At 43.4% G+C, this 21,844-nt stretch overlaps 1 protein-coding gene across 1 annotated transcript; it reads left to right on the plus strand.

Annotated features, from left to right (window-relative positions):
* Positions 1-13,968: 13,968 nt before the first annotated feature.
* LOC130406445 (transmembrane protein 199-like) lies at positions 13,969-17,732 on the plus strand. The gene is made up of 6 exons (XM_056612029.1): positions 13,969-14,404; positions 14,792-14,865; positions 15,101-15,190; positions 15,726-15,768; positions 16,173-16,285; positions 16,687-17,732. The coding sequence occupies exons 1-6, from the start codon at positions 14,221-14,223 to the stop codon at positions 16,780-16,782; spliced, it is 600 nt and encodes a 199-aa protein (XP_056468004.1). The 5' UTR covers positions 13,969-14,220; the 3' UTR covers positions 16,783-17,732.
* The last annotated feature ends 4,112 nt before the right edge of the window (positions 17,733-21,844 follow it).

A 21,844-nucleotide genomic window follows, 5' to 3' on the forward strand; every position in this document is an offset into this window, starting at 1 on the left:
ATGACAAAGAATAGTTATTATTGTATGAGAAATTGTTTTTATTTTTCTATTAATTGCATCCTAAATCCTTTGGGGGGTGGGGGTTGGATGGAAAAGAGTGGGATGATAAGAACTGAATTCAATCTGCAGCTCAGGGTCTATCAGCTTACAGCCTCTGCAATTGCTGCCTGGATTTAAGTTCTTCAAGTATTACATGAGATGTATAATATGCAGGCAGATATGACAGAGGAACTCAATGTTGGGGCATCGGTGTCTACTGTTGGAGAGTGAGCTCAGCATATCATAATCACTTTTAATACCAATAATCTTCAAATAAATCCTTAATCTGAGTGTCAAATCTCAGATCTTTAGTAGATACTTTTATATTTTTGTATTCCAGATGTAATAATGCAAATTTAATCCAACTGATAAAACCAGATGTGTGCTTATTCACAAGACAAGGATTAGATTCTTATGAAAATATTATCCAAGCTATATCTGAGGCCATATCTGTTGGGCGGGTTCAGTGTTGAGTGGATAAAAACATTTGGGGCAGGTATTTGGCTGTATTAAATTATGTTGTTTGACACAGACTACTTGGTGTTATTGTTTTTCATTCTGTAGCTTGTTTCATGTGTGTCCACGAGGGCAATCCTTATTCACCCATGCATCGACATGCACGGTATATGAAGCTTTAGCTCGTCCAATTCACAAAACAGATAAACGCAGATCAGTAAGCAAATAAGTAAACATGACAAACCAATGGATTTATACATTTGACAGTTAAAGATAGTTTCACCAGAATGTGGTCGAACGATCCCTCTTCATGGGCAGATGTGGCTGGAGCAGCAGCATCATCAAAGCTGTGGATTCCAACATCGACCAACGCTGCTGGCCATCATGAATACATCTCATCCTTACCATGACACTAGAGAGGCAGAGGAGTTCAGCAAGAGACTCCTTCTGTCTCAGTGCCCCAAAAAATGTCAGTAGAGGTCCTGTCTACTGCTTTCCGACTTCACAATGCCTAACTACCACCCCCATCCCCCACCTCCTCTTATTGGCAGATCACAGTCTGTTACTTACACATATCGCCACTGGACCTTGTTTTTTTTGCCTACACCCAATATCTACCCATCTACCCATTTATATAACTATTTTAGTTGCGCACTTAATGTATATGCACACTAGGTTTCTGTTGTCTAATTGGAGTTAATGATTTTATTCTGTCTTATCTTGTTGTGTTGAAACAAAGTTATTTCCCAATCAGATGAATACGTATGTATTCATCTGATTGGGAAATAACTTGTATGTATCTATCGCTATGTAGTTGTATTCACTATAATAGTTATTATCACTAGACCACGTTATTCCTGGTTCCATATTATTGTTAGTCCAGAAATACTATTTTGACAGACATGTGTCTGTGCCTCACTGAGCGCTGCGGATGTTAAATACATTACCTGCTCTCCTCTCCATTAGGCGAAGCCTAGACTGCTACACCTACTATCTTAGAACTAGAGTTATAACATAACTATCGTTCTGGGCCCCGTTTCCCGATAACGATGGATCTTCGCTCGTAAGATCATTCTCCCGATGGATCTTTCGAACCATCGATCATTTCTTTGGAGCGTTCCCGAAACTCCTCTTAACGTGAACGTGCTTTCACTGCACTCACGATGATCGTAGGATTGTAACTGTCCACTGACACTGTGCTGAAACGGGCTATGTAGAAGGGGGAGACGCAGGAATGTCGCAGGAAAATGGTGTTCAAATGGGTTAAAATATCCCCCCCCCCCCCCATCAACGCCAACAGCAGAGTAGCCGACGAAAATAATAGACTGCAATAATATGAATGCTAAAGATATTAAAACACAATTGATTAGGCCTAGGCCGACATATATATCAGTCCTAATCCTGAACGCACTGTGCATACATTTATTCACGGCATTTCCCCCCCTGAAATAATTCCATATTACAAAAATCCAAAACAGCTTGTGTGAACTACTTTTATCTTAATGTGCTGATTTCTGAAACATACTTTGCACAGCAAGAGAGCCGATTTAAGGTTCATTGATCTCTAGTATAGAATATTTGTAGACATTAAAATGCAACGTTCCATTCATTCACTATCATTCAAACACGGCTATTGCTGACCCGATTAGGAGAGCTTGGTCTAGATCCTGCCCATATCGTTGGGCAGGATGAAGTACGCTATAGGCAGGGTTCGAGTTATGATTCCATTGCGCTGAATTTTGACGGGGGAGGGGGGGGATATAACACGCCAGCTTCTTTGGTTGCTAGCGACGTCAACGTCTTTGGCTAACTATTTATCTGCTAATCAACACTACGTATGGGAACAAATAAATTGTAAAAAGTCAACTTGTTAAGTTTGGCTATTTTTTCGTTTGGCAAGTAGCCGCTCATAATCGAAAATAAGCCCCTTCAGGTCGAAGCACCTCCGTTTCGCGTCGGTGTCCGGTTCGCCCTGTCTGGGCTTATTTTCATAATGACCGGCGTTCTATTACCGGCGTTCTATTACCCCACTTACCGTCAATATTACTCATATTACTCATATTACGCACGCATGTGGAAGGGAAAATAGCTTTAGTTGTAATTACAATATTATGCGGCTGTATTTTCCAAGACCCCCAAAGATATTTGAGTTTACTGCTTTCATGGGAGCCAGACCTCTCTTTATGGGAGCTCAGCTCCCACTGCCTCCCACCTAACTCGAACCCTGGCTATAGGTCTTTCTACACTGCCGAGCCGGTTCGGTCGCAGCTTATTGGCACGCCCGGTGATTTCACCTTCTTATCTCAAGTTTCCTGTGTAAAACCGAGGGGGTCAAATCCCCCGTTCGTCACGGGTTTCTTGGTTCACTGGGGAAGGCGGGGCTGTGCACGGAGTCTCTGACCTCTTTAGAATAATTTGTATTATTGCATACTCCCGAATGTTTTCATTTTTTTATGAATGAAGACACCCGCATGCAATAATGAGTTCACTCTATAGTAGGCTAACGATGCTCTTAGAGTCCTACGAGTACCCTGGAGCACTCGTTAGCTATGAGCGTTTTCAAGACGTTCGTTACCAACGATGCTTTCGGGAAACGGTGTGAAAACTGTACGATGCTCGTACGACCAACTCTGCGATCCACTTAGGCTGACGATGCTTTCGGGAAACGGGGCCCAGATACGCACGATTGCTGCGCAAATTGTTCATGCTATCGTTATGTATAATGTTGGCCAACACTCTTACACTGATCATTCTGTTCAACAACCAAAGATAAAACAATTCTAATCTAGGATATAACATCTCCCGTCAACTATAAAAAAGGATGGGTTTATTGTAACAAAAAAACACCATTTTAAAATGGCCGATTCTGCATAGTGGGCCTTTAAACATTTAGAAATAGTTGACGTAACTTTAACGGTGTACAAAAGCCTTAGAAACCGGATCAAACCAGGGCCCCGTTTCCCGAAAGCATCGTTAGCCTAAGTGGATCGCAGAGATGGTCGTACGAGCATCGTACAGTTTTCACACCGTTTCCCAGTAGGGCCGAGCTCTCTGAGTGGCCAACGACGTGCGTCGCGACGTAGGTCGCATTGGTCGCGACGTAGGTCGCATTGGTTGCGACGTAGGTCGCATTGGTCGCTGTGTTGGTCGCTCGTCTGGCTGCCGTTTTCTCGTCTGGCTGCCGTTTGGTCGCTGGCTGGTTCGGTCGCTCAAAGTCTATGGGCGGTCCTTAATCAGTGAATTTGCATGTTATTAACGGGTTTTTTGCGACAGTTGAAGTACCAGAAAGCCATGCTCTCTGGCGAAAGCTACCTACAGCTCTTTATTGCTAATATTGTTTTAATATTTTTATATTGAAGTACAGTTTAAAATGATGAAATCGTTAGTCTATCAGTATCAATAAAATACATTAGTTGTAATTTCGGCCGTACTCAAATAATGTATTTTATATCTTATATATAGCCTAATTTGTTTTGTTAAATGTCATTGAGCCTAATTGGGTATATTATGCACAAAGTTCTTCATTATAGAGTGATAGACTTAAATATAAGTGCAACAGTAAGATTCCACAGTGATGAAAGAGGTAGTGACGCTAGGTTAGTAATCAAGAAGGCCGGTGTTCGATTCTCTCCACGGACCGATAGATTTATGCTCATTTAGTCAAACTTATTGACGCAATCGGCCTCTTTCATTTTAACATTTTTGTATGATTTAGTACGATGGTATGATAATTATACGATGTAATGACGGGCTGCAACGCCTGGCTGGTATCGGCTGGCTGGCTCCGACGTCAGGCCCGCCACGGCTGGCCGCTGTCTGCCGCTAGCCACTGGCCGCTGTCTGCTGCTGGCCACTGGCCGCTGGCTGCGGCTGGCAGCTGGCTCTGGCAGGCTGACCGACTAGGTCGCGACCATAAAAGCGTTGCAACCCTTTTGGCGGTAAATAGGTCGCAACCAACCAGAGGTTGGCTGAATGAGCGACCTGTGGCAGCCAGCCATTGTCACCATGGCTGCTACCACAACCAAAAGCCTATGTTGTCACCAACAGCTGGTGTTATCGTTGCGGGAAAAGGGAAATACGGAAGTGCCGAAGTGCTTCAGAAACTGCCGTAAAGCAGTACCTTTGACAGTATGTTAATGTGTGACGTCATCGCATTTTTTTTAACACCTTTTTAGAACAGATACGTGACCTTAAAAAATGCAATATTCAGCTGAGTTTATTATCTTAGCCCCTCCTTTTGAACGCAACTTTCAAATTACTTGACAAAAAATGACATTGTGAGAAAAGTGGATTCTGAGGATAAAACCCCATAGGCTCCCATTCATTCTGGACTCCCCTGCGAGCGCCCCGAGTGGACAGAGATTATCACTGCAACCAGTCCAGAAAACCGGAACTAACCAGCGAGTGCCCATTCTCCTCATATTAGACATTCTCTGGAGCCGTTTCTCAATTCCTAGCACGCGTACTACGGACTCGATGACTTGCAAGCACGTACTTGGCAAGTCCGTACTTCAAGCACAGACTTGCGAGCACGCGAGTACGTACCTGCAATTGGAACAGCAGCGGACTCGATGACGTCACCACCTCTGCTCGTCCGTTAACTGTGCTACGGCCTCATTTAGGCATACTACTACTGAACAATATAAACAAATGATATAAAACAAAATCTCAGCCCCAGTAAATATTCTGAATGAATAAAAATGTAAAAGATATGCGTGTCCTGTCATGTGTATGAGCTATACACGCACGACTTTATATATATATATTTATATATTATCTTATATTATTATTATTATTATTATATTATATATTATATAAATATATATTTAAGTTTAGCTACAGTTGTGCGTCTTCTCCATATTCTCCGCCATCGTACTGCTGCGAGTGTGAAATGCATCCTGGGATTTATAGCGATTGCAAGCACACACGAGCCACCTCCGATGCATGCTCGGTGAAACGGCGAGATCGAGCACGCATCAAGAACACTTCCGGGTTTTACGACAGTACTTGCTTGATGCGTGCTTCGAATTGGAACAGTGCTCGGGCAACGACTGATGACGTTTCACGAGTCCACGAGCACACGAGCACGCACAAGTACGCGAATTGAGAAACGGCCAAACTTATGTCGATACGTTAAGTGTCGATACGTCATCTGTAAGCGCAGGACCCCGAGTCGATCTGGCAGCCGAGTCAATCCGGTACCCACAACGGGTCAGCCATCTAGATATTTATTTTTTTTCACCGCTGCGTTCTTCCTCTTCGGTTACCAGACTCCGGCTGAATTATGGGATAGCGTAGTGACTTCCCGTTGTATACTGTGGCGGTAGCACGCATTCTGAAACTTTTTGCCTACTACACAATGCGTACTGAGCATTTGGACGCACTATATTTGTGACGTAGGCCTACTACAAAATGCCTACTATATAGCAGGCAAGTATGAGTATTCGGATGCTGCCTATGACACACGTTTTATAGAGTCATATGATTTAAAATGGTGTCCTCCATCACGGTTCCCTTTAGTAAAACGGAAATGAAAACTACTATCATGTATAAATTGATAGAAAGGTGGCAAAAGCAGCGGGAAGAAGAGAAAAAAGGAAGGTGGTTACACTTACACAGAATTCAGAGAAAAGTAGGGGTGATGACAAGCACGTGGAGAACCCGGAAAGAGGAAACAATAATATCCAGGCTATGCTTTGGTCATACAAGATTAAACAGTACATTATTTAAAATAGGAAAACACAATTCGGGAAGATGTGAATATTGTAATGAAGAAGAAACTTTAGAACATGTTATGCTTTATTGTCAAAAATATGATGCTGAGAGAAGGGAACTGATATTGAATCTTAAAGAAATTAAGTTGAATTATGATTTACAGGATCTTTTACGAAGAAGTTCTGAGGACAAATGTAATCCTTTTTCGTTTCAGTATCTTAGGAGAACTAGCTTAATAGAGAGAATCTATTTTTTTTGTTTTTTTCTTTGATTTCTTTATTTTATTTATTTATTCATAAAATTCAGGAATGTGTAAAAGTCCCGATCTACACTCCATACCAGTAGGTGGCGGTAATCCACTAAAAAGTTTTTTGTCAACCGCCATAAAACATTAGGAAGAAGAAGAAGAAGAAGAATCTGTTGATTGGTTGCTCGGATGAGCTTCAGGTAGTTCTGACAAAGAATCTAACAATGGTTGGTGTTAACAAAGTGGTGAAGGTGGTGCAGGTTGGATTGCAGAGAGAGAAACGCTGCAAAGGGGTGATAACAGGAATCTCTCTGGATATTGAGGAGCAGGAGATTAAAGAGAACTTGGTGGCCAAAGGCATAGAAGTGATTAGTATTAAGAGGATGACAAGGGGGCCTGAAAAGGAAATGAGTGAATCTGTATTGTTGGAGCTTAAAGGAGAATGATTACCAGATAGAGTATTTCTAGGGTTCCTGTGTTCTATGTGAGGGCTTACATACCTAAGCCAATGAGGTGCTTTCAGTGTCAAAGATTTGGGCACATCGCTAAAATCTGTAAGGAAAAGAGGAGGTGTGCGAAATGCTCAGAGGATCATGAGTATGGGAAGTGTGAGGGGGCCAAGTTAAAATGTTGTAGTTGTGGGGGTGAACATGTCGTCACTTTTGGAGGCTGTGAAATAATGAAAGAGGAAGTTGCAGTTCAGAAGGTAAAAGTGTTGGAAAAAGTGACCTATGCAGAGGCAGTGAAAGTGGTAAAACAGAGGCAAGGTGCTAAGAGTCAGGGGTTGGTAGCAGCCTGGGGAGGTGGAAGTGAAGTGACAAGGGAGTCGGTTGGAGAGAAGCAAGATAGGAATAAAGTGTGGGTAGATAAGAAGCAGGTGGTGATTTGTGTTGCAGCAGTGATAAACTCCACTAGAGACTCCACATCAAAGACAACGAGCATACAGATAATAGCTAAGGCAGCCAAGGATTATTTGGGGATGGAAGGGTTAAAATGGGAGGCTTTGGTAGCCGAGATAAATACACAGAGTAGTCAGGAGCCGGTGAGAAAACATCATAACCATGGTGAAAATTCTACAGTGGAATGCTATAGTGGAATGCTAGGAGGAAAACCACAAGTAATATGCATTCAAGAAACGTTTTTGAAACCAGTGTTAGATTTAGTTATTTATGGATATGTAGGTCAGAAGCGGATCTTCCATTAGGCAAACCTAGGCAAGTGCCTAGGGCCCCAACCAAATCTGTCTTTATTAGGGGCCCCCAAATCTGACCCCCCCAGCCATTACTTATGTAAAGTAAAAAAAAAAAAAACATTTCTAGTAGAAAAAAATAACAAAAATATCAACATAACGCCGAACTAATGCCTAAATAATAATTTTCCAGCACACATGCTCCCCTCCATTGTGCATTGGACTAGTCCAGAATATGATTACGTAGTAACGCGCGCAGCGCGAAATAACGTACTTCAAACCAAAGCAGAGGGATGCGACTCTGTGAAAATGAAGCGGCGGAATTATGATAGTGGTTGTGCTAAACGAAAACAAAAAGCTGAGAAGAAAAGAATTGCAGATACACTGCCGAAATTGATTTCATTTTTTACACCTGCTGCTGCCACAGCAGCCGCTGCTGAACTTGCGACAGGCTCTGCTGTTGGGGTTCTATACTGCTGCTCACCACTTTTCTCTGATATGAAGACTTTTGAGAAGACGACAACAGTAGGACTTTGTGTTTACAAATGCTTTCTGTCTCACACACACACACACACACACACACACACACACACACACACACACACACACACACACACACACACACACACACACACACACAGAGCTTTGCCACTCACTCAGTCACTCACTCACATACTCTCTCTCACTCACTCACTCACTCACTCACTCACTCACTCACTCAGTCACTCACACACACACACACACACACACACACACACACACACACACACACACACACACACACACACACACACACACTGTTTTACTCACATGAAATGGTGAAGGCAACAGGGAAAATGGACATTTGAAGATGGAGAACTTAACCACTTGCACACCTAAACACCCCCCCCCCCCCCTCTGTCTCTCTCTCTCTCTCTCTCTCTCTCTCTCTCTCTCTCTCTCTCTCTCTCTCTCTCTCTCTCTCTCTCTCTCACTGAACCACTGCTTTGCCTGTCTCTCACTCACACACACAGCCACTGTTATTCCTGTCCACACACAAAATATTTTCATTGGTCCTGTTTAAATGTAAATGGTGGTTTTCATAGACTCATATCCATTTTGTATTTTAGTTCTGTTAAGTGCAAGATCATTTTGTAACTCTGGCAGAGAATGGAAATTCTAATCTCTCTCTCTCTCTCTCTCTCTCTCTCTCTCTCTCTCTCTCTCTCTCTCTCTCTCTCTCTCTCTCTCTCTCTCTCTCTCTCTCTCTCGTTTGAGTAATAAACATGTAATTTTGGCAAAGGCTGGAGAAATCTGAAACTGATTTTACTGTGGAGAGTTGAGTGGCAGTGCACTATGGGTTTATTGCGATTCTAAGAGTATTGGGATGGTTATTTGTTTTGTGTACGTGTTTCAAAGATGAGGGCCCCATGTCTATATTTTGCCTAGGGCCCCAAAATGGCTAGATCCGCCCCTGATGTAGGTATAAGAAGAGACAGGAGTGAAGGTGAAGGGGCTGGTGGAGGGTGGGTAACATTTATCAAGCAAGGTATATCATACAGGGTATTAGATATTGGAACGGAACAAGAGTATATAGTGGTGGAGGTATGGGAGGGGGAGAGGATTTTGTTGTTGTTAATTACTATAATCCATGTCAAAGGTTAGAGAATGATAAACTAGTTAGGATTAAAGGTATAGAAAGACACAGGATAATATGGTGTGCAGACTTCAATGCTCATAACACAATGTGGGGAGGGAATCATACAGACACGAATGGGAAAGTGATTGAAGAGTTAATGGAGGACAATAATCTTGTTTGTTTGAATGATGGGAGGGGGACAAGGATGGATATAAGAACAAGTAATGAGTCAGTGTTGGATCTGACGTTGGTGTCAGTAAGTTTGGCAGGGATCAGTAACTGGGAGGTTTTGACAGGTAAATCTTTAGGTAGTGACCACTATGTGTTACTTTGTTCAGTAGGAGGAAGAGGAGAAGTGAATGTTGGAAATGGAAGTCAGAAATGGGTGTATAGTAAAGCAGAATGGGGTACATTTAAGTTGGTCAGTGAAGAAGTTATGGTTTCAGTTGTTACTAGTGGAGATATAGATACAGTAAATAACAGTGTTTCATCAGCAATTATTGCTGCAGCAAGTAAATCTATTCCAAGAAGTAAATGTAGAAGGGATAGGAAGTTAGTTCCTTGGTGGACAGAGGAGTGTTCCAAGGCAGTTAAAGCCCGAAACAAAGCATTTAAGAAAGTCAAAAGAGAGCATAATACACAAAGTCTGGTGGAGTATCAGAGGGCACAGGCACTGGTAAAGAGAGTTACAAAGAGAACACAGAGGGTAAGCTGGAGACAGTTTTGTGGTAAGATAGGAAGAACAACACCGGTAGGAGAAGTGTGGGGAATGATAAGGAAGATGGGAGGAGATAGAAGAGAGTGGGACCCAGTGATTACGTTAGAGGAGCAAACTGCAATATGTGATAAAGATAAGGCTGATTTGATGGCCAAATCTTTTGCTAAGGTGCACAGTGTTGATCAGTTGACAGTGGAAGGGAGAAGGAGAAGAGAAATTACTTTGAGTAATTATCCTGATGTGCTAGTTAGGAGAGTAGATTCTAGGGAGAAAATAGATGATGGATTTACAATGGCAGAGCTTGTGAGAGCAATTAAAAAAGCAAAGCCCTCAGCTCCAGGGGGAGATCAGGTGAGCTATGTAATGTTAAAAAATCTAGGAGAAAGAGGAATGGAAAAATTGTTAGAACTTTATAATATGGGTGGAGGGAAAGTTACCAAGTGTATGGAAGGAAGCGGTGGTGATTCCGATTAGGAAACCAGGGAAAGATCCAGGTAAACCTTCTAGTTATAGGCAGTGTTGGGTATCGTTACTTTTGAAAGTAATCCGTTAGGTTACTTTGTTACTATCAATTAAAAGTAATCCGTTACGTTACTACGTTACCTATAAATAAAAGAAACGCGTTAGAGTACTCGTGCGTTACCAACAATTAAAATGCGTTTGGGGTGCATGCGTGTCCGCCTAGCGCAACAACAACACACATCCTCCTTTAGATGCACCAACAGTGCTGACTGTTTATGAATCAATCATGAACCTATAGCATAATGACAGGAAAGACAGTCATCATATTGCACGTTTTATTTAACAGGCATTCATCCTTTGATCATTTGAACAGCTTCCATGAATAACATACTCCGGTAACAGGCAGTTATTTTAACAGAATGTAGCTTACCGTATTGGCTGCGAACAAAAGAACAGTGCGTCACACATAGCTTATCCACTTTACAAGTGCAGGCGCCTAACAAAGTGCTTAACAGGTAGGCACGCAACCTTTTAGAATTGGAAATTTAACTCAATTTAACCGTATGCGTTGCACAAAAGAACAGTGCATGGCACTAAAAAAACATTGAAGAACTGAAAATGTTCGTGTGACCCTATAGCCCTACATTCATAACAATCACGTAGGCTACCTTTAGCCTATTTATCACCAAAGTAATGGTTGAAACGTAGGAGAAGAAGGTGCTCAAAACGACCACTATGTTCTTCTTGTCCTTTTCGCTCTGTAACTCAAAATAATGAGCGTACCTCCAGGAATCTAAGGCTATCTTCTCGTCCATCTTGCCGCCGTAACACACGTAGCTTACACACACAGGTGCGCGCGCACACACACACACACACACACACACACACACACACACACACACACACACACACACACACACACACACACACACACACACACACACACACACACACACACACACACACACACACACACACAGAGAGAGAGAGCGAGAGAGAGAGATGCCAGGAGCAGGGCAGCAGCATCTGACTAAATGCAGAAAACCTTCTTTCCTTATCGAGGGAAAATCTTAAGGTAACGGAGTAACGAGTGGTTATTTTGGAAATTAACGAGTTACTGATTACTGAATTCGCAAAACAAACGCGTTAGGTTACTCGTTACTGAAAAAAACGTAAGAGTACTCTAACGCGTTAGTTCTAACGCGTTACCCCCAACACTGGTTATAGGCCAATAGCATTAACGTCTAACATATGTAAAATAATGGAGAGATTGGTGACAGAAAGGTTAACGTATGAGCTTGAGAAGAAAGGGTTGTTGACAAGTTGTCAAAGTGGTTTCAGAAAAGGGAGACATACAATGGATGCAGTGGTAAGGCTTGAAAATGAGATACGGAAAGCACAGGCCAACAAAGAGTCAGTGGTGGTAGTGTTTTTTGATATCGAAAAAAGCATATGACATGATGTGGAAGGAAGGTTTGTTAATTAAGTTGTATAAGATGGGGGTAGGTGGAAGGGTTTTTAACTGGATAAAGAATTTTTTGTTTGACAGAAAAATACAAGTCCGGATTGGGTCTGAATTGTCAAATAAGTATATGGTGGGGAATGGCACTCTCCAAGGAAGTGTAATTAGTCATTTATTGTTTATAGTCATGATAAATGATGTTTTTTCAAAGGTACCAGAGGATATAGGAAGTTCTCTGTTTGCAGACGATGGGGCTTTGTGGAAAAGGGGAAGAAATGTGATGCATATTATTAGTAAAGTCCAGTCTGCAATTGATGGGGTGACAGAGTGGGGATTTGACTGGGGGTGCAGATTTTCGGTAGAGAAAACTCAAACTGTATTTTTCACTAGGAAAAGAATTGAGGATGGGATGAAATTGAGGATGTATGGGAAAGAGTTGGAAAGAGTTGGCTCATTTAAATATTTGGGAGTTATTTTTGATTCTAGGGTAACATGGGCAGACCATATTAGGAAGATTGAGGATAAATGCAAAAAGGTAATAAATGTGATGAGATGTTTGGCTGGTAGGGATTGGGGAGCGAGCTGTTCAGCTTTAAAGACTATATATGTGGCTATGATTAGATCTGTGTTTGATTATGCGTGTATAGTGTATGGGTCAGCCGCAGTGTCTCTCTTGAGAAAGCTGGACGTGATTCAGGCTAAGGCATTAAGGGTATGCAGTGGGGCTTTTTAATCATCACCAGTGCCTGCTCTGCAGGTAGAAATGGGGGAAATGCCACTGGAGTTGAGAAGGAAACAATTGATGGGGAACTATTGGGCTAATCTGCGAGGGCAAAGTGAGTCTCACCCCACAAAAGGAGTGTTGAAAGAGTGCTGGGTTTATGGGAAGTGTGAGAGGAATCATTTTGGTCGGGTGGGGAATGATATAGCGAAAGAGTTTGGTGTGGGTGAATTGAAGCTTAGTCCAACAGTGGTATATCCATTAATGCCGCCATGGAGGATGGTGTGGCCAGAGGTGGACTGGTTTGTGTTGGACATAAAGAAGAGAGAGAGAGAACAGATAGACCTAGCTAGTGTTTTTAATATTCATCTTTTTATAGAGTACAGTGAGTATGTTCATGTTTTTACAGATGGTGCCAAACAACCTGAGACAGGAGTGACAGGGTTTGGAGTAGTTGTTCCATCAAAAAGATTAGAGTTTAATAGAAGAACATCAGATAATTTAAGCGTTTATACAGTGGAGATGTTGGGGGTGCTGGTCGCATTAAAATGGGTGGAATCAAGTACAGTTGAAAAAATTGTGATCTGTACAGATTCAGCATCAGTTTTGGAAAGTATGAGGTCTTTTTATTCAAGTATTCGCCAAGGTTTGTTATATGAAGTTCTACAGTCAATTACGAGAATCGTTCAGCAGGGGAGGCAAATACTTTTTATATGGGTTCCAGCTCATGTAGGGGTGAAGGGAAATGAGAAAGCCGATAAGATGGCGAAGAAGGCATTGGAGAAGGAAAAAGTAGAAATGAATATCAGTTTAAGTAAGGCAGAAGTTAAAAGCCTGATATGGGGAAAAGTTAACAAGATGTGCCAAGACAAATGGGACAGTGAGGAGAAAGGGAGATATTTATATAATATTCAAAAAAGTGTTAATGTTAAAATAAGGTATAGTGGTCAGAGGAAGGATGAACAAATTGATTAGGTTAAGGTTGGGGCACAGTGCACTAAATAAAACAATGAATTTGATAGGAAAACACCCCACAGGATTATGTGAGGGGTGCCAGGTAGAGGAGACAGTGGAACATGTTTTAATGTACTGTAGTGGTTATGGGATGGAGAGGGAAAGTATGAAAAATCAATTGAGAGAATTGGGTATGCAGGAGTATACTTTGGAAAATATTTTAAGATTAATGAAGAGGAATTGTATAAAAGTATTGTTTGGCTTTTTGAGAGAAACAGGGTTATATGATAGGATATAGAGTAGAAAGAAGGTGTGAATGAGTGAGTGTTTGGATATTTTTGTTTTGATTCATTACCGGGATCAGAAGAGGGCGGTAATGCACCAAGTTGTGGATGCCAACCGCCGTAAAACCCCAAGAAGAAGAAGAAGAAGAAGAAAATTGTGTCCTCCGACCTTGTTTACAGCCGTCCTGACAGCGTCTAACGAGCAGTTGATATATCCAACGGAATAATATTCATATGAACGATTTTTATTTGAACGGTAGTACCGGAGCCTAAACAATCATCCGTCCGGTTTGAGAGTTAACGCTGTACGTGTAACCACATTGTCACCAGGAGCGACCTCTTTACCTCCCCAGCGATGGCTTCCTCCTTTGAGGTAGGAGACGGAGTCAGACTCAGGCTGACGGAGCTTCTGGAACAGAATGGCTTCTCCTGTCCAGAGGAGCTGCGGGCCGAACTGAAGGGACTGGTCGAGAAGAGAGATCAGGACAGGATCTCATTTGTGACGTTAAGAAAACTAAAGAATTGTCTTCGAGATAATGGTTAGTCGTGCTGCGTTGTGTTCACTCATCATGGCTTATGTTAGTCTGGCTATTGCCAGACCAAGCTCAATCATAGATTGCACGTTAGTCTGGGGAAGCTGCTGTCATTTTCTTCAGCACAAGAGGCGTGATCAATGGGCCTAGTACGCTTCCCTGTCGTCAATGTGTTAAACCAGCCAATAGCGCGCCAAGGGGAAATGCCAGCTCTGTGATTTGCTCCCGCAAAAACGTATCGGAAGTAGAAATAAATGTATTGCTCTTCTCCAGACCCTTGTGCTTCTTTAATCGCCGGCATAATTGTCGGGGCTACCCAGCCTAGGTTTATGTATAATCACCTGCTGTGTCTTGAGAACTCGTATAAGTTTAAGTTTGACCTTTTGCCTTCAGGGCATCCCTTCTACCTGTACCAGTTGTTGGAGACCAGCTTGCCGTATCTGCCGGAGGTAGTGAAGCATCCGAGGGTAAGTCTTGATACCATTACAACCCTTTGCCCTAACCCTCAGCCTTAAGTGTTGCAGTGTCGTTGCTTTCAGAACTCCAGTTATTTTAGTAAATCAATGTTTCCGACATAATGTATCGCAGTTATATCTGAACTCATACCGAACACGTATACTAATGATAGTATATGTACTACATATAGATACAGTACTAATGACAGTCAATTATATCGTATGATACTAATGTTCTTCACACCAGAACCCTGAGCTGGTGGCCCGACTCGAGAAGATTAAAGCCAAGCTGGCGAATGAGGAGTATCACAGGATCACGCGTAATGTCAACACTCAGGTGACTTCTGTTAACATGACAACCATGTGCCAGGTGCATGGGTTTGTTGGCAATGATCATGATTTATCATGTATGATGCATTTACATAGATTCAAGGGTCATATTAAGGGGTCAACATCATTGTAGAGATTGCCCCACAATGGTACACTTTCTAGAATTGAATTGTTGAAATGGTTATTTATTTTTTGAGTTAGTTGAGTTATTACGATGTTACACACATTGTGTTATATTGTGAATTGTGGTGTTAATGCTGTCCATGCGGTTGGTACAACTATTGTGCCTTCACTCTTCAGGCTCGTCAAAAAGTGGTTTAAAAGGCATGAGACATGAAAACATGCGTAATGAGATATTTTGTTTTGTAACCAAATCGATATTGCTTGAATATGCACATTACCTACTCAAAAAAATATAGGGTATTGGCAGGGTTAATTTTTTTTAAGTTTAGTCAGCCATCCCTGTTGACCACTTTAATGGAATAAAAAAAATGTAGTTATCTAAAAGTATAATATTATATATCTCTCTTTTAACCTTCAAGGAAATTAACCGGAATGGAACACTGGCAGATTTTGGAATGCAAGGTTTGTCCCTAATATATATCTATATATATCTATATATATATATATATATAGATAGATAGATAGATATACTTAATCTTATATATATATGGATCTTCGATGTAATTTTGTCTCTGTGAGAAGCATTGTTGCCCAGTGGGCTATAAGAATACAAGAATGTCTCATGATGTAGTGTGGGTCGTCTAGAAGAGATCCTGTGGGTACATCCTGGCAAGGTGTCTTTTGAGCAATACGCAACCAACATGCACATGAACTGTCTGTAGGGCAGTCATGGAAGGAAAAGTAATAGCTAAAATACAAGTATTGTAAGAATATGCTATATCAATTATAATGTTCAATCATTCTAAAGCACTTGAAAACTGCAGTATAAATGTATTCACTTTCTATCATACCATTCCTGTTCGCAGTGCGCTCAGCTAAGGCTGCTGTTGTGACGGTGTTAAACTTCCTGGTGACGGTTGCCGCAACGTTTGCCTGTTCCTACATGGGCAGCCAGTATATCTTCACTGAGACTTCAGCGGTAAATTCAAGCACTTTATTTTAGCGGTGTCATTGCATAAAATGTCCGCTTCCTTTGACAACTTTTAGTTTTTGTGCATATGTATTGAATGTATAATTATTTAATGGTGACTTATGCCTAATTATGCTTAGAAATAGGTCTTTCTCCAAACCTTTTGGATATGAGTCAGCAATCAGTGTATGCTTTGGATTACATCTGACTCCTTTACTCAGTGTGTTGAACTATGCACACACAAACTATTTGAGTTCCTGTCACTGCATTGTTTGAGCAGCTTTCAAAATGGAGTCATTGATGTACATGTCCATTCAAGTCATGGATAAAGTGCAGTGGTTCCCTCTTACTGTGGACAGTTTGGATGTTTTCTTCTTTAACACAAATAAACCCCTTTGCTTTGGTTCCAGAGGGTGATTGCTGCAGTTATCGCCACGTCTGTTGTCGGTTTGGCAGAGCTTTACGTCTTGGTCCGAACCATGGAAGGAGAATTAGGAGAACCATAGAGGTTACATCAGGACCCTGGGCCCTCGACGGCAAACGTTCTCATTGAATGATCATCACGAATATGAACATATCTATCTGTTTCACATTGAGATCATTAGATCTGGGACCTGGTGTTTGGACCAAACGATTTGAATGGGAGTTTTAGCGTTGATGTTTGGGTATTGATTGATGCCAATTGCTTTGGTATTGATAGCAAAGTTATTTGTAAACCGTTATGTTATTCAATTGTCTTTTTTTTATTGATTAACTTGATCTCCTTTTTCCCCACATGCTGTATCTACTTCTTGTGTCATTAAAAGTATTACTTGTCTTACAAAGGATGTTGTCTTGGACCGTCATGGGGGGCTCCAGGGCCGAAGGGCCAGGTGTTGGTAGGTATTTTATTGTAATCACATTTCTATGCTAGAGATGTGAAACTTGGCAGGCAAATAGATATAGTTAACTGCTTCTCAGAAATGTAACATTATTATGCTATTATCATTATTATAGGACATCATTTCCAATCATTCCCATGGCAGTTCTGTCTGGTTAACAGTTCTTGACTCAAAAACGACCAGTATGCTAGAACTAAACGTACCATGCAACCAACCATAGCAACAAGTAATTCTGGAAAGCCTCTCAAAGTAGAACTCTCCCTGGACAAATTGACCAATCAAAACCAAGCTTGGGATGATGAATCCTCAGCACACCACTCACCTGCTCTTATCTGCCCACTTTGCATCTCTACAATCTAACCTGCAGCATGTGGTATTTTCTGAGGTTACCACTTAAGACAACCTTTGTGCCTAATTAATTTTGTTGCCTACTTAAGCCATGAATCCTGTGTTCCTCTGGAGCAGGCATGTCCAAAGACCGGCTCCCTTACGAAAATGTATTATTTATGGCCTGCCAGCCTGCCACCGTTGCAATTTCTCTTTTCACCACATGGTGGCAGCACCATTCTAGTGCTAGCCACATCCGCGACCCCCATGAACCTGACCCCTCCCCCCCACAGGTAGGCTAATAAGGGTTAGCAATCGCATGGACGTATTACTACATCATGGCTGCTGTAGCTACATCAAACTATACATTTAAGCAATCCTCAATGGGCTTTATATTCAATCAGTTCATAAATGTAAGTACAACTCACTAGTGGTCCCGAGATGATGCCTCGATCATGAAACGTCAAAGCCTAGCAGCCAGATGAACCATCAAAGTGGTTCGACCTCGAAGCTTCAAATGAGTACGCTAGGGACACCTAGTGGTGAATGAAATTATGATGAAAGAAAGAGTTTCCTGTGATGATGTGATGTTTGCTTCGTACAACATCAAGACGTTTAAGAATTAAAGTCATTTCAGTGATACGTGTGAGTGTGCCGTTCATAAATATCTCCCGAGCTCATGGTAGAGAACAAATCATTTGACAAAGATTTTAAGTCATCCCGGGCAAAATAGATACACAATACAATAAATTATATTCTATTCATATCGCGGAACAGCCAGAGATGAAGCCTCGAACGTCACACGCTACGTCATTTCGCCTATGTGAATCCTACTCGATACGGAGCTTCGCTGGGGGAGGAGCCGAGGTACTCGACACACGCCCCGATGCCTCGACGCAAACCATAACATCACTACAACTCACTAGTTTTGTAGTTGCATCAACAAAAAACTGTTACTTATAATGCTATTTAAAACATACATCTAACGGTTTCAAGTAATATGGACTGAATATGGAGTTGAGTCAAATAGCAATATCTATTTAAGTTGACTTATTGTCAGTTATGTTGGCATACAATTTCTTCAAGGCAGCATGGACACTCAAATCTTATGTTGAAACAACAAGTTTGGTTGTGTGGTGCGATCTGGAAATTGTTAGAGACCTGTATGTTTATTTTTTGCATGTGCATTTTTTATGGTCAAATTGTTGTTAGTTTCCTACTGTTCTGGGTTAATGAAATTGAAGAAAAGACAATATTTTTATTTGACTGCACTTGTTGCAATACAGTTTGTGAATTTGTCATGAAATCATACATGTCTTCTCAAATTAACTTAGACAGCTATTCCTCAATGCTTATTCCTTATGTGGTGTGATATAGAAGTTGCAGACTATTGCATATCGTTAAATAAAAATTATGAAATGCAATTAATTTGCATGTGACTTTATTATGGTCCAAAGATATTATAATTATATATATAATATATATAATTCTCCCAATTTTGTTGTATAGGTGAAAATAAAGTCTATCTTTATCTCGGGAGAGGCATTCGGCCCTCAATGTTTTTAAATTGTTCAAATATGGCCCCCTTTGAAAAAAGTTTGTACACCCCTGCTCTAGAGCAAAGCTGGGCAAAATACTGGCCGTTTCTGAAAATAAATTATTATAATTTTGGAATTATAATAATTCCTTTTTTTGAAGCGAATTTCATTTTTGAAGCGAAAATTTAACCCAGGATTTCCCCAGGCCCCTGTCAGTGGCTCTCCAGTTTAGGGCAGACCCCTTTCTTTCTGACGGTGCAGTACACCCACACCCTGTCCCCGGGTGTGAACGCTCGTCCCCGGTGTCATAGCCCCTCTTCTGCCTCACCCCTGAGGCAGCCTGAGCCTGCCGGGTGTAGTCATGGACCACGAGCAGGTGATCCCTCAGCCTGTGGAATAGGGCTGTCACTTTTTATTCGAAGTTCGAATATTCGTTCGAAGGTGGGGTGAAAAGTTCGAATTCGAAGTGTAATTCTCCATTCGAACTGTAAAAATGCTCTACAAAGAAGAGAGCGGCGAGTGGCTTCTCCTCAATAAAGCGGCCCTCCTGGATCCCCGCTTCTCCCGGTTAGTCCACCTTTCCCCTGCACAGAAACATCTCGTGACTGAAAGCCTCTCACACGAGCTCATTGAAACGGAGACCTACACTGATCGCACACGACAGGGAGAAAAGTCCGCTGCTGCGCTGGGCACGATGGGCAGCCTGTTTGGGGACTTATACAGCACGGCTGACAGAAGCAGCTGCAACGGTAACGGAGAGCTGCGAGACTACTTGTAATTTTCTTTCCGTAAGGAATAAAAAGAGCAGCATGCCGTGTTGGAGGTCGGCCTCACAGATTGTTCGTTTATATAGGCTGCGTGTGCCATGGACGACATGCGCTCCGCATATCGCTCTCCGAGCAGTTATTGTTAATGTGTAAAAGACAGCCGCACTTGTGTGTCGGAGCTTCCTCTTGTTGTGTTTACAAATGTGTTATCAAAGATGTGTTTTTATCCTGTGCTGTTATGAATTCAGTAGGTATACGTGATTTCCACAAGAAATAAAAAGAGCAACATAAAAAATCAAGACTGTTGTCGTGTTCTATGGGGGGGGGGGGGGGGGGTCGAATGTATTCGAATGTATTCAAATTAATTATGGACATTCGAAATTCGTTAGAATTTCATTTTTAGAAAAAGTGACAGCCCTACTGTGGAATAGTCCATAGCCGCACCCCCAGCGATCTCAGGCTCGGGCGGAGACCCGAACACCAAGTCCACCGGTGTCCGGAGCTCCCGCACGAACATGAGGGCAGCTGGCGTGCAGTGACTGGACTCCTGTACTGCAGTCCGATAGGACCACAGGACCAGGGGAAGGTGGCGGTCCCAGTCCCGCTGGTGCTGGCTGGTGAGGATGGCGAGGATGGCGAGCTGGGTGGCCAGGGTGCGGTTAAACCGCTCCACCAAACCGTCACTCTGGGGATGGAGCGGCGTCGTCCTGGTCTTGTGCACCCCCAGCCGCCGGCAGACCTCCCCGAAAACCTGGGCCTCAAAGTTCCGCCCCTGGTCGCTGTGGAGCTCAGCAGGGACCCCGAAATGGGCAAACATCTCCTCCAGCAGCCTCTCTACGGTGGTGGCGCAGTCTGGTCCGGCACCGCATACGCCTCAGGCCATTTGGTGAAGTAGTCCATGGCCACGAGGACGTAGCGGTTGCCGGAGTCGGTGACTGGGAATGGCCCCAGGACGTCGACCCCCACCCGCTCCATCGGTGCTCCCACTAGGTACTGCTGGAGCGGGGCGTGGGAGCGCTTCTGCGCTGTGCAGGTGTCACAACAGTGGATGTGCAGCTCGATGTCCCGTCGACAACCCGGCCAGTAGAACCGCCCCCGCAGGCGATGCAGGGTCTTAGTCTTAGTTCCCGTAGTGCCCCGCTCCTTAGCGTTCCCGTAGTGCCCCGCTCCAACCGAGCCGTGGACTAGCTGCAGCACCTGGTGACGAAGCACACAGGGCACCAACAGCTGCAGAATGTCGCCCTTACCCCTAGGGTCATGCCACCTGCTGTAGACCACCCCATCATGGAGCTGGAAGCATCCCCACTGGGAGTGGTAGGCCTTTACCTCCGGTCCTCGTGCCGACACCTCCGGCCAATTGGGGCGCTGCCCCGCTTCCAACCAGTCCCTCACCAGCGCCAGGGTCTCGTCGGCCCGCTGCTGCTGCTCCAACTGACGCGCCGACAGCGGGAGCCACCCCTCTGCCTCGCCGATGGTCTGGGCAGCCTCGGTGCTCTGGAGAGCCGCCACCATCGGAGACTCGTTGGCCCGCTCCTCCTGGCTCAGGCAGTAGAGGCACACCAGGACTGCACAGGGCCGTCGGGAGAGTGCATCGGCGTTGCTGTGGAGCCGCCCCGCCCGATGCTGGATCTCGAAGTCATACTCTTGTAAAACCTCCAACCATCGAGCCACCTGGCCCTCTGGGTTCTTAAAACTGAGGAGCCACGTGAGAGACGCATGGTCGGTGCGGATCAGGTAGTGCTTGCCATGAAGGTATGGCTTGAAATGCCTTGAAACGGCCAGAACCACAGCCAACAACTCCCGCCGGGTCACACAGTAATTGCGCTCCGCCCGACTGAGAGTGCGGCTGAAGTAGCCCCCGGCACGTTCCTCTTCCCCCACCCCCTGGGAAAGGACCGCACCGACCCCCACATTACTGGCATCGGTGTCAATGACAAAAGGGAGACCAGCGTCGGGGTAAACCAGGACTGGAGCCTCGGTGAGGACCACCTTGAGTCGGGCGAAGGCCGTGGCGCAGGCGTCGTCCCAGACATACGGCCGGCCCGCCTCGGTTAG

The sequence above is a fragment of the Gadus chalcogrammus genome, chromosome 16 (genome assembly GCF_026213295.1).
Source record: "Gadus chalcogrammus isolate NIFS_2021 chromosome 16, NIFS_Gcha_1.0, whole genome shotgun sequence".
In the NCBI taxonomy this organism is placed as follows: Eukaryota; Metazoa; Chordata; class Actinopteri; order Gadiformes; family Gadidae; genus Gadus; species Gadus chalcogrammus.